The 13,780-nt window shown below is 41.0% G+C and overlaps 1 protein-coding gene across 1 annotated transcript in view; it reads left to right on the plus strand.

The window, feature by feature from the left end:
- Window positions 1-3,978: 3,978 nt before the first annotated feature.
- Window positions 3,979-13,780, plus strand: part of LOC140210688 (calcium-transporting ATPase type 2C member 2-like) — a 68,945-nt gene continuing 59,143 nt past the window's right edge. Inside the window, exon 1 of the mRNA XM_072279878.1 lies at window positions 3,979-4,065. Within this exon, the coding sequence (XP_072135979.1) occupies window positions 3,979-4,065 (87 nt within the window). The remainder of the gene's footprint in view (window positions 4,066-13,780) is intronic.

The raw sequence follows: 13,780 nt of genomic DNA on the forward strand, positions 1-13,780 counted from the left end.
ATGGCCAGCATAGTTAGGCCAAATACTCTTCTTTTAATCACACATATTCAATGATTTCTATGATTCTATAAATGTTGTGTAACCTTTAATCAATTCCCAAACAATCTGTGAAAAATCAAGGAAAAAACCTGCAGATGCTAGAAATCTGAAACAAACACTGGAATTGACAGAAACACTTAGCAAATCAGGCAACATCTTTAGAAAAAGAAACAGATAACATTCTTAGTCAAAAATCTGGCATCCAGTTTTGATGAACATTTATTGATCCAAAATATGGTCTCTATTTCTCTTTTCCAAGATGCTGCATGCTCTTCTGAGTGTTTACAACATTTTTGTTTTCATCCTGGAAAATCTAATTATAATTTCATCAATTACCTCAAATTCTCCCAGAATAACTCTGGACATGAAAAAAAATCAACAAAATCTTGTGTCACTCTAACACAGATTTAAATTTCTGTGCTTTAGTTTTTCCATTTATTCTTCCCCTTCACAATAAATGGGAGTTTCTCTGTGCAGTGGGACAATAGAACATACACTATTCAATGTAATGATATGATCTTATTTTAATTCAAGCCTTTCGTATTTTATTAGAATTTATTGATTTGGCCCACTTTATCCATGCTGACTGTGATGCTTATCTAGTTAATTAAGTGATCATCCCTCTGTGCCTTTCCTGTCCAAGATTAGGGGTGTAGTGGACAGCAAGGAAGGGTATTATGGCTTTCAGTGCGATCTGAACCAGCTGGAAAAATGGCAAGTGGAACTTATTAATGCAGACTAGTGTGAAGTCTCTGTGAAAAATCAAAGAAAAAACCTGCAGATGCTAGAAATCTGCAACAAAAACTGGAATTGATAGAAACGCTCAGCAGATCAGGCAACATCTGTAGAAAAAGAAACAGATAACATTCTTAGTCAAAAATCTGGCATCCAGTTTTGATGAACATTTATTGATCCAAAATATTGTCTCTACTTTGGCAGGAAAAACCAGGGGGGGACTTACACAGTGAATGGTCAAGCACTGAGAAGTGCAGTAGTGCAAAAGGATCTCAAAGTATTGATCCATAATTCCTTGAATGTGGTGTCATGGGTAGAAAAGGTTGTAAAGAGAGGTTTTGCCATATTGGCTTCATTGAGTACAGAAGTTGCAATGTTAGGTTGAAGTTATATAAGACACTGGTGAGGCTGAATTTGGTGCATTGCGTGCAGTTCGGGTCACCTACGCACGGGAAAGTTATCAATAAGCTTGAAAGTGTGCAGAGATAATTTACAAGGATAATGTACCAGGACTTGAGGATATGAGTTGCAGGAAAAGGTTGAATAAGTTAGGACTTTATTCCCTGGAATGTAGAAGAATGGGGGGAGATCTTATAAAGGTATATAAAATTATGAGAGGTACAGATAGAGTAAATACATGCACATTTTTTTCTTCTGAGGTTGGGTGAGGCTGGATTGAGGGGTCATGGGTTTTGGGTGAAAGCTGAAATATTTAAAGGGAATCTGTGGGAGTGAGAGTGAAGATGTGCTGCCAGAGGAAGTCATGGATGCAAGATTGATTGTAACATTTTTAAAAAGTTTGGATAAGTACATAGATAAAAAGGGTATGGGGGGCTATGGTCTATATAGGACTAGGTAAAAAATAATAAGTTGGGATAGGGGATAGGCTAGATGGGACAAAGGGCCTTTTCTGTGCTATAGTGTTCTATGACTGCAAGTGCCTTTTAAATGTTTAATTGTATCTGCCACTACACCTCCTCTGACAACTAGATCCAAATAAATATCACCTGTTTGAAAGCATAACCCCTCAGATCTCCTTAAACTTTCCCCTCTCAACTTAAAAGCTATGCCCTCTTGTTCCAGACTCCTCTGCCCTACTGACCATCTACCCTACCTAGACCACATTAATCTTATTAACATCTATAAGTTCATCCCTTCATCTCCCACATTTCAGTGAGAATAACCCTAGCATATGCAATCTCTCTTTATGCTTACAGGCAACATCCTGGTGACTATTTTCTGTACGCAAACACAAGGAAATCTGCAGATGCTGGAATTTCAAGCAACACACATAAAAATTGCTGGTGAACGCAGCAGGCCAGGCAGCATCTTTAGGAAGAGGTACAGTCAACGTTTCGGGCTGAGTCCTGACGAAGGGTCTCGGCCCAAAACGGCGACTGTACCTCTTCCTAGAGATGCTGCCTGGCCTGCTGCGTTCACCAGCAACTTTTATGTGTGTGACTATTTTCTGTAATTTCTTTTGAATTGTTTCTACATCCTTCCTGAAGTGTGGAGACAAAACTGTTGCCCAATCCTCTGAACAGCAATGCAACTGCAACATGATGTCCCAACTCTCCTTGGCCCATGATGGCAAGTATATTAAATGCCTTCTTCACTACCCTACCCATATGTATCACCAATTACAGTGGGCTATCAACTTACACCCCAAGATCTCTTTGTACATCAACACAGCCGAACTCCTTGCCATTTACTCTATATGTCTTAGCAGAGTTTCACCAACAATGAGCATCTGGATTTCTGGTCTGAATTCCTACTTCGCCCTGACCACAAGACATAGGAGCAGAATTTGGCCATTTGGCCCTTTGGCCCATTGAGTCTGCTCTTCCATTCTATCATGGCCAATTTATTACTTACTCAATTCTATTCTTCTGGCTTTTCCACGTAACCCTCAATACCCATACTAATGAACCTATCAACCTCCACCATAAACATACCCAATGACTCGTATTCCACAGCCATCCATGGCAATGAATTCCACAGATTTATGACCCTCTGGCTAAGGGAATTCCACCTCATCTCTGTTAAGAAGAGCATCCTTCTATTTTACGGCTGTGCCCTTTGGTCCTAGACTCTCTCACTATAGAAAACATCCTCTCCCCGGCTACTCTATCTGGGCTTTTCAATATTCTAGAGGTTTCAATGAGATTCCCCTCATTCTTCTAAACTCCAGTGACTGGAGGTTCAGAGCCATCAAATGCTCCTCATTCCTCTTTTATTCCTGGGATCATTCTGCTAAACCTTCTCTAGACCCTCTGCAATGCCAGCACATCCTTTGTTAGGTAAGGTGCCAAACAAGTGCAGGCTGACCAATGCCTTAGAAAAGCCTCAGCCCCTGAATTGAGTTATATCTGAACAAGGAACCAACGCTGGGTAATTGACAGGTCAAGACTTAGAGAACTGCTCCAACAGTTTGCTGAAACTAAGAGAAGACATCAGTTATATCAATCAAAAATGTGCTCCTTGTTTCTCTTTCATTTTTTTTAAAGTGTGAAATCGTTTACTCGTAATATATCAAAACGTTCGTAGCTAATGAACCGATGGCAGGAAAGGAGCTATTGCAGGAACTCTCGGACAGCACGCTGAAGGGGCAAGATGTCCTGGATGAAAGGCTGAAATAGGTCAGCAATAAACAGATTTTAGGGCGCGAGAAACGATGACGGGTAGGGTAGGGAAGGAGAAAACTAAAGTGCTATTGCAACAGATCAGAGAGACTTACAGATATGTACTACCACCCACTTTCAGCACGTAACCCCGCCCACCTTCCACACTTTCCTGAGTTTTCATTTCCTTCGGCCCATCCCAATTTTCTCTGCACCCCAACGCCCATTTATTACTAATTTCCTAGTGGACAAAGCACTGTGTTTCTTCTGTCTCCAGAAGCCACCAGACCCGCAGAGTATCTCTGCCAGCTTCAGGTTTTGTTTGATAACCCAATTTGCTACCTTTGTTGATAACGCTAAAGCATATTGTGTTTTGTTTAAGAGAAGCGCTTCTACAAATGTGCACTTGGCAAGTGGTTTGATTACCTGAACCACAAGGGGGAGGAGCAAGAAAATTCACAACTGGAACCTCCTTCAATTATTTAAAGGCAAGACAGTCCCTACATAATTCTCTCGGTGGGTCTCACTCCTGTGTTTGTAGTTCCCACGATTAAATTAATATTGATTAGGGAGAAATGTTACTATGGCGCAACGGGCATTTTCCACCCTCTTCCAGAAAGCTTCTCTAATCTTCGCGCGGAGGAACTACCAGGAAGTCTTGGAGAATGAGGTAAGGCTTCGTGCTTTGAATCTGCGGGCTGAGCAAATTTACTGTGTAACTGTCGCCTCAAACTGTCTCTCAGTTTCCAGAGGCGCGGCTGTTTGCACGCTTCACTTCTCCAAACAATGTAAACACTTCTTAGCAAGCTAAAGTCGCCGTAATTTGTGAACGAATTCAATCCCCGCGCTTATTTTAGACAAGTGTATTCTGATATTGATCATCACTGGCTGATCATCCATTCTGTCCTTTGGTAATCTTATACACCTGCCAATTCAACTCTCATTGCCTACTCTCCAAGGAAAATGCCATCGGGAGAAGACAGGAAAATAGGGATGAGAGGGATAATAAAACAACCATGCTGGAATGCTGGTGCAGAATTGATGGGCCGAATAGCCTATTACCTACGTATTATAGCCTTATGGAGAAAAGCCCTAGCTTGCTCTACCCTTCCTCATTATACATGTTCTTTAATCCAGTCAATATCCTGGTAAATCCCGTTTATACCCTTTCTAATGTTTCCACATCCTTTCTAGATTGAGACAATCAGAAATAACAAAAAATTCCATGTGTGTTCTAACTAGAGTTTTATAGAGCTGCAACGTTACCCAGCAGCTCATGAACTCGGTCCTCCGATTAAAGAATGCAAATGCAACGTACGCCTCCTTAACCACCCTATCAACTTGTGTGGCATCTTTGGGGACTCTATGGACTTGAACCCAAAGACCCCTCTGTTCCTCTACACCACGATTAAATATTGCCATTAACCTTGTACTCGACCTTCGAGTTTGATTTTCCAAAGTATATCACTTCACAGTTTTCTGAATTGAACTCCATCTGTGACTTCACCACCCAAATCTCCGTAGTGTCTATATTCCGCTGTGACCTACAACAACTTTCCACGTAGGCTACAATACCTCCGAACTGCATGTCCTCTGCAAACTTAACACCCACACCTCCACTTCCAAGTCACAGAGACCAGGATCCCAGAAAGGTTCCTGTGGAGCACCACTAGTCACCAACAGAATACACTACCATAATCTGCCTTCTGCAGGCAAGCCAATTCTGAATCCACACAGCCAAGTTTCCATTGATCTCATGCCTTGAGCCCACCATAGGGAGCCTTGTCAAACACCTTACTAAACTCTATATACATGATTTCTATCACTACAGTTTTGTCAATTTGCCACCTGGTGAATAAAGCAAGGGAATACTTAAAGAAATCAGGAGGGCTAAAAGAAGGCATGAGGTTGACATGGTGAAGGAGAATCTTACGGGTTACTACAGAGCTGTTAAGAGCAAAAGGATTGCAAGGGAAAAAATTGGTCCTCTGGAAGATCAGAATGGTAATCCATGTGTGGTACCAAAGAGATGGGGGAGTTCCTAAATGGATTTTTTTTTTTGCATCTGTATTTACTTCAGAGACAGACACAGTCTAAGAAAGGCTGACTTCATGGATCCAATTCAGGTTACAGCGCAGGAGTTGTTTGCTGTCTTGAGGCAAGTCAGGGAGGATAATTCCCCAAGGTCTGACAAGGTGCTTCCTTGGACCCTGTGGAAGGCATGTGCAGAAATTGCAGGGGCCCTGGTAGAGATATTTAAATCATCCTTTGCGAGGTACCAGAGGATTGAAAGATAGTCAAAGTTGTTCTGCTGTTTAAGAAAAGCTCCAAAAATAAACCGGGAAATTAATAGGCAGGAGAGCCTGTAGTGGGAAAGTTATTGGAAAGTATTCTAATAGATCGGATATGCAAGTATTTGAATAGACCCAGATTGATCAGGATAGTCAGCACTGCTTTGTGCATGGTAGATCATGTTTAACCAATCTTACAGAGTTTCTTTGAGGAAGCTACCAGGAAAGTTAAAGATAAGGCAGTGGAAGTTTTCTATGTGGACTTCAGCAACACATTTGACAAGGTCCCATATGGGAGGTTGGTCAAGAAGGTTCAGTTGCTCAGCATTCAAGATAAGGTCTAATTGGATTAGACATCGGCTTTGTGGGAGACGCCAGAGAGTGGTAGCAGACAGTTGCCTCTCTGACTGGAGGCCTGTGACCAGTGGAGTGCCACAGGGATCAGTTCTGAGCCCTGAGTTATTTATCATCTATATCAAAAATCTGGATGATAACATGGTAAACTGAATCAGCAACTGAGGTTGAGGGGGACTACAACTACAGGTCATGAGTTAAGAGTGAAAGGTAAGGACTTTAAGGAGGAACATGAGGGGAAGCTTCTTCTCTGAGTGGGCCGTGAGAATGTTAGCTGCCAGTGCAAGTGGTGCATGCAAGCTCGATTTCGATTTTCAAGAGAAGTTTGGATAGGTACATGCATGGTCAGGGGTATGGAGGGCTATGGTCCCGGTGCAGTTGATGGGAGTAGGTGTTTTAAATGGTTTGCATGGACTAATGGGCCAAAGGGCTTGTTTCTGTGCTGTAGTTTTCTATGAATCTATGACAATCCTTGTGCATTTAGTTGAAATTTAAATGGAATTCTGTGTCACAGAATCACAGAGTAATACAGGTCCATTGACCCAATCCAACCCATCCATGCTGACCAAGATGCCTATCTAAGCTTGTCTTATTAGCCTGCAAATTTCTACAGATGTGCCATGGAGAGCAGTCTAACTGGCTGCATCACCGACTAGTATGGGGTGGGGGACACTGCACAGGATCGAAATAAGCTGCAAGAAGTTGTAAACTCAGTCAGCTCCATCATGGGCACTAGCCTCCCCAGCATCCAGGGCATATTCAAGGAGCGATGCCTCAAACAGTGCCATCCATCATTGAGGACCAACTTCACCTGGGTCATACCCTCTTGTCAATGCTACCATCAGGATGGAGGTACAGAAGCCTGAAGGTACACGCTCAACGATTCAGGAATAGCTTCTTCCCCTCAGATTTCTGAGTGGACATTGAACCCATGAACACCACCTCACTACTTTTTTTCTCTTTTTGAACTACTTATTTAAATATCACTATAATAATATGTATAATAGTTTTATTATTATGTACTGCTGCTGCATTACAACAAATTCCATGATATATGCCGGTGATAATTCTGATTCTATATTTGCCACACTTAACATTTTCTATTTATATGCCTATCTAGATGTCTTTTAAATATCATTATTTTATCTACCTCAACCACTTGCTCTTGTAGCAATTGCATATGAACATGATGAAGTTGCCCCACAAATTCCTTTTACATCTCTCCGCACTTTTTGATTCCCTTTCCCTGTGAAAATGATTGTGTGCACCCGTCCTATGTATGCCCCTTGTGTGCCTCTATAAAATGCCCCTCAGTTTCATGTGGTCCACGCAATAAAGTCCTGGCATGCCTGAACTCTTCCTATATCTTAGGCCTTTGAGTTCTGTTAACAATCTCGTAAATGTACCTCAAGATCCTGTGGAAAATATAACAAGCTAACTGCAGCCATGCTGTTATTTAGTCCTCATGAATTGCCTCGGTCTGAAACATTGACTGCTTTTCCCTCTCCATGGCTGCTGCATGAGCTGCTGAGTTCCTCCAGCACTTTTTTTTTGTGTTCCTCATTATTTGCAACATCTGCAGAATCTTTCACCTAATATTTATTATTGTAATTAGGAATCCTAGCTCTCAAATTCTTAACTGATTTACAGGTATGAAAAGAAGAGGACTGAGGAGTCATAAAACACCTGCTTCCCTTCAGTTTGGGACAAATATTAATATTGCTTTTGCTTTATTCTCACCCACAATTTCCTTCATCTCCTTAATTTATGTGGGATCAAGATGATTTTTTTTCTTTGAAAATTTTCTGCATCACAAGGATTAAATGTGATTTCCGGCCATGAGCTGCTTCTGAGAAATTGGCATCACTTTAGTACCATTTGAATGAAGTGGTTGTGGAAGAAAATTTGATGGATAATGGTGTAGGGATTCTGGCTTTGGTGTAATACGTACTTTTTATATAACTTCATCATCATTGTGTGTCATGTTGTATAACGTGGGCGATCACGGTCTTTTGACCATAATTGTTCTTGGCAAAGTTTTTACAGAAGTGGTTTTCCATCGCCGCCTTCTGGGCAGTCTCTTTACAAGACAATTGACCCCAGCCATTATCAATATTCGTCAGAGACTGTCTGTCTGGCATCAATGGATACAGAACCAGGACTTGTGATGTGCACCAGTTGCTCATATGAGCACCCGCCGCCTGCTCCCATGGCTTTTTATGACCCTCATTGGGGGGCTAAACAGGAGCTATGTTTTCCCAAGGGTGATCTGCAGGCTAGTGGAGGAAAGGAGCACCTTACACATCCTTTGGTAGAGATGTATCTCCACCCAGCCACCGCATTTATATAACTAACAGCAATATTAATGGACATCCATTTCATTAGTCACTATTTACACTTTCATGAAAAGCAGCTTAGAGAGTATCTTGCTGAACATTTCTTAAAAAAAGAATGTGTGGCATCAGAATGGAATTGTATCCATCCAGCTTCTGTAGAGGTCAGTTTTACTTGCAATTCTCAAAGACAATTTTGTTGAAAGCTAACACTTATTAATTAAAAACACAAGAGATTTTGCAGATCCAGAGCAACATGTACAAAATGTTGGAGGAACTCAGCAGGTCAGGCAGCATCTGTAGAAGTGAATTAACAGTCGACGTTTCAGGCCAAGATCCTTCTTCAGGATTGGGAAGGAAGGGGGAAGCTGCCAGAATAAAAAGATGTGGGGAGGAGAAAAAGGATACCTAGAAGTTGATGGGTGAAGCCAGGTGGATGGAAAAGGTAAGGGGTTGGAAAAGAAGGAATCTGATAGGAGAGGAGAGTGGAACATGGGAGAAGGAGATGAAGACGGGGCAGCAGGGGAGATGATAGACAGGTGAGGAGAAGAGGTGAGAGGCCAGATTAGGAGATAGAAGTGATGGAGGAAGGAAAAATATGTCAAAATGAGAAATTGATGTTCATACCATCAGGTTGGAGGCTACCTAAACAGAATATGAGGTGTTGCTCATCCACTCAGAGGGTGGCCTCATCATGTCCAACATGTCAGAACAGGAATTGGAATAGGAATTAAAACAGTTGTCAACTGGGAAATTCTGGTTTGAGCCGATGGCGCAGAGGAGTTCAACAAAGTGGTCCTCCAATTTATGTTTGGTCTTGCCAATGTAGAGGAGGCTGTACTGGGAGCAGCAGATAGATGCTCCAATAGATTCACAGGTGAAGGGTTGCTTCATCTGGAAGAATTGTTTGGGGCCCTATCAATTAAGATAATTTACTGACCTGCATTTTTCTGGGAAATTCAGGCAGTTGCAAGCAGAACTACATTTTCTTATACAAGTATTGGTAGGTTTGGGAATCTGTGAACTGTGAAGTCACAAAATAGTAACTAAACTCTAGCAACTATTTCCTGGTCAGATCCCTTTGCTGGATCAGTCCATACTTATCCAAATACTTGTATATCCGGTCCCTTAGAATACCTTACAATAACTTTTCCACAACTGATGTCAGGCTTACTGGCCTATAATTTCCTGGTTTCTGTTTAGAGCTTTTTTAAACAGTGGATCAACATTGGCTATCCTCCAATCCTCTGGTACCTCTCCTTTAGCTAAGGATGTTTAAAATATTTCTGCTAGTGCCCCAGCAATTTCTGCACTTACCTCCCATGGGGTCTGAGGGAACACCTTGTCAGGCCCTGGGGATTTATCCACCCTGATTTGCCTCAGGGCAGCAAATACCTCCTCTGTAATGTGTGCAGGGTCTATGAAGTTGATGCCACTTTGCCTCACTTCTATAGACTCTGTGTCCATCTCCTGAGTAAATACAGATGCAGAGAATGCATTTAAGTTCTCCCCGCCACCCCTGGTCTGTTTTGGCTCCACACACGGATCACCATTCTGGACTTCCCAAGGGCTAATCTTGTCCCTAGCAATCCTTGGGATTCTCCTTCACCTTGTCTGTTAGAGCAACTTCATGCCTTCTTTTAGCCTTCCTGAATTCTTAAGTGTTCTCTTGCATTTTCTGTACTCCATAAGCATCTCAGGTCTTCCTACTTGCCTATATGTGCTATGCTACACCTTTTTTCTCTTAACCAGGGCCTCAATATTGCTTGAAAACCAAGGTTCCTTACACTTTACCTTTTATTCTGGCAGGCATATATGAGCTTTGTAGTCTCAAAATTTCATATTTGAAGGCCTCCCACTTTTCAAGTACTACTGGAGACTGAGGGCCAAATATGGCCTGCCCTCTGGTTAGAAGGTGGTTGTGAGAGAGGATGGAGCTTGATCTTGTTGTTGTTGCTTTTTTGCTAGTTGTATTCTGTTTTGTTGTGTTCTTTTTTTGTCCTGCCAAGCATGGTGGGCATGTTATGTTGACACTAGAATGTGTGCTGATATTTGTGGGCTGCTTCCAGCGCATCCTTGGGTGTGTTGGTTGTTAAGGCAAACGACAGGTTGTTAAGGCAAATCTGTATGTTTTGAGTGACATCTGAGATAACCTGTGAGAGTGGATCTGGTGTGGAGCACGTGCATTGATTTCAATTCATGGCAATTGTAGGCTACATAAATGATGAGGTAAGTGATATTTGCTTTAAGTATTTTTGCTTTGCTTCATGGCTTTAATTATTACAAGAGTGTTCAAATGTTTTCAGATATTTAAATTTTTAGTTGAGCTTGATATGTTTTGTGTTTTTGTCTCTACAACAGCTACAGTATATAATTTCAATCACACCATGCTGTGAATTCAAAAGCAGTCATGACTATGTCTCGATCCTAAGTAGAAATGATGTGAAACATGGAAAATTTTTTTCTTCCCTGTATAGTCCAGGAATTTGTACAATATTGAGAAATTTGAATAATAAAAGATATGGCTCCAGATTTTATTATCTTTATATTTCACTGATATTATGATACATATTATATAAAACCAGTCCTGCTGACTAAAAAAAAGTTAATGCAGTCATAACCTTGAAAATTGACAACTTAGTAAGATAAACTACATATTTGTTCTACAGCGATTCTTTTTCTTTAAAAACATAATGGCTTTTTGCATGTTCCATATAATTCTTACCTGAAATGGAATTTCTTAAGGTATCCACAGTATTGCCAACAGAATTGGAGTACAAAGAATTGTTTATCTTTTCCATATTTTTACATTTCTACTATAAATACAAAATGAATTATTTCTTTCTCTAATGTCAACTAGCATGACAGTTAGCGTAACACTATAGCAACAGTGACCGGGGTTCAATCTCACCACTGGCCATATGGCCTTTGTATGTTTTGCTGTGATTATGTAGGTGTCCTCCTGGTGCTCCTGTTTCCTCCCACATCCCAAAGGCTTATGGGTTGGTAGGTTAATTGGTCACTTGGGTGTAATTGAGTAGCATGGGATACTATTACCAGAAAGGCCTGCTTATTGTGCTGTGTCCCTAAATAAAATAAAATAAAATATTCATTAACATTACATTGATTTGTTGGATCTGTTTTTTTTTTACCTTCCAGACTCACAAACCCACCATTTTTAATCTGGATACATGAGGGCATTGAAGGATATGAAACAATTATTTGGCCTGTCTTCCACAGATCATGTTACAATACATATCAAACCTCACCCTTTTAATTCTAAGGATGTCTGCAGGAATGCTTCTTCCTTCACAATGGAATCAAAATGCTAGAGCATTCAAAATTCATCTGTGCTGACATGCCCATAATGTCATTGTCACTCATCTTCCAACTTCATTGGCTGTACTTACTCAACTCAGGCTGCACCCACTCATGATATTGAAACCAAATCAAAATTTACCTTATTTTCTTTGAAACATCAAATCTTTCTGGGAATTTCTGCCTTGGGGCTACCTCACATCATAGAAGGTATTACTTAAAGATCTTTTCTCAGTTCAAAATCTGTGATCTCAATCCAAGATAAAATTCTACTTATCCTGCTGGCCATGGGATTCTAGTGAGAAGAATTTCATCACATGTCCTCGAATAAATCACACTTTCAAATATTGGCAAATGAGTATCGAGCATAGCAACCTTCTTTTGTCTCATAACATTGGTGTTTTTCTTGCCTGTTTAAGGTAACCATATAAATCTGTTTCCTTCACTGTTTAGTAATCATTCACTGTGAATATCAAGTGGGTATACTTGAAGTACTTGAGGTGCTGTGGTAAGTTTTCACAGGAGTAACCAAAGGAGGAGCCAGAGGTTCAACAGACACTGAACTCTGAGCTCTGGCATGTTAATAATCATTTACATTGATTACAGAAGACCAGCAGATGTAAAACTTAAGAACCAATTTCTATACACACTTGCTGATGCCCATCTGCTGATAGAAGTCCCAATGATGTCTCCAAAGTAGCTAGCCACTCCCAATCACAGCAGCTACTGGGTAATTTTCCTTAAATGGTTTGGTATGACACTAAAGACTCTCACAAGTTTCTCCAGATGTGCCATGGGGAGCATTCTAACTGATTGCATAATCGTCTGGTCTGGAGGGTCGATTGCACAGGATTGAAAAAAGTTGCTGAAAATTGTGAACTCAGCCAGGTCCATCCTGGGTACTCAGCTCCCCAGCATCAAGGGCATATTCAAAAGGCAATGCTACAAGAAGGTGGCATCCATCATTAAGGACTCCAGAACGTATGCTCTTCTCATTGCTTCCATGAAGGAGGCAGTTGAAGAGCCTGAAGACATGCACTCAATCTTTAGGAACGGCTTCCCCTCCGCCATCAGATTTCTGAATGGATGCAACCTCAATATTTTGTTTTGCTCTCTTTTTGTGCTTCCTATTTAATTTAATTTTTAAAAATATTGTGACGCCCTTTGGGTGGGGGGGATGTGGGGGTTAGTCAGCAGGCCACCCCTGCACTTCTAATGACCAGCACTGTTTATTGTTCTTGTGTTAAAATGCTTTTGTGGGATTATGGTGTAAAGTTCCAGTTTGTTTATTGTTACATTTTAGCTTGGGTCATACAGTTATTCGCTAGTGTATTTGTGGGTCTCCCCCTAACTATAATCGGTGTGTGTGATGATCACCTCCCCTGTCTGTATGAGACTGGTTGGGTTCACTCTCCGGGTCATGGTGTCCAGTCTGCTTTGTGTTTATCACAATAAAGCTGTTGTTGTGTTAACGAGCTTCTTCGTCTGTCATTATGGACCAAGTGCTCACAGAAATACATTGCTTATTGTAATTTAACATTTTATTATTGTGTGTTGCAATGTACTGTTGCTAAAAACACACCATTTTCACAACATATGCCAGTGAAATTAAACCTGATTTTGGCTTGGCTATTTTTTTTCGTTTACTTATCCTTTTTGTTGGCTTCATTCCACTCCTGTGGCCATGACACTGAACTTGTGGGTCATAGTGTCTAACACTACCACTCACTCCTTCTCAGTAACAGCGCCACGCCCTCCTCCCAATAAAGTCTGAAAACTGATGTCGGTTGGAATTACAACATGAAAGAATCTGCAGTTGCTGGAAATCCAAAGCAGCACACAAAAAATTCGGAGGAATTCAACAGGTCAGGCAGTATCTATGGAAAAGAGTAACCAGTCACAGTTTCGAGCCAAAACCTTTCTTGGCCAGAAGCTTTTAACTGTTTACTCTTTTGCATAGATAATGCCTGACCTGCTGAGTTCCTCCAACATTTTGTGTGTGTGTGTGTGTGTGTGTGTGTTACTTTCAACTGGAATGAGTTTATTACTGTGACATGTACCAAGATGCAGTGAAAAGCTTTTCTTGCAT

The sequence above is a fragment of the Mobula birostris genome, chromosome 15 (genome assembly GCF_030028105.1).
Source record: "Mobula birostris isolate sMobBir1 chromosome 15, sMobBir1.hap1, whole genome shotgun sequence".
Classification (NCBI taxonomy): domain Eukaryota; kingdom Metazoa; phylum Chordata; class Chondrichthyes; order Myliobatiformes; family Myliobatidae; genus Mobula; species Mobula birostris.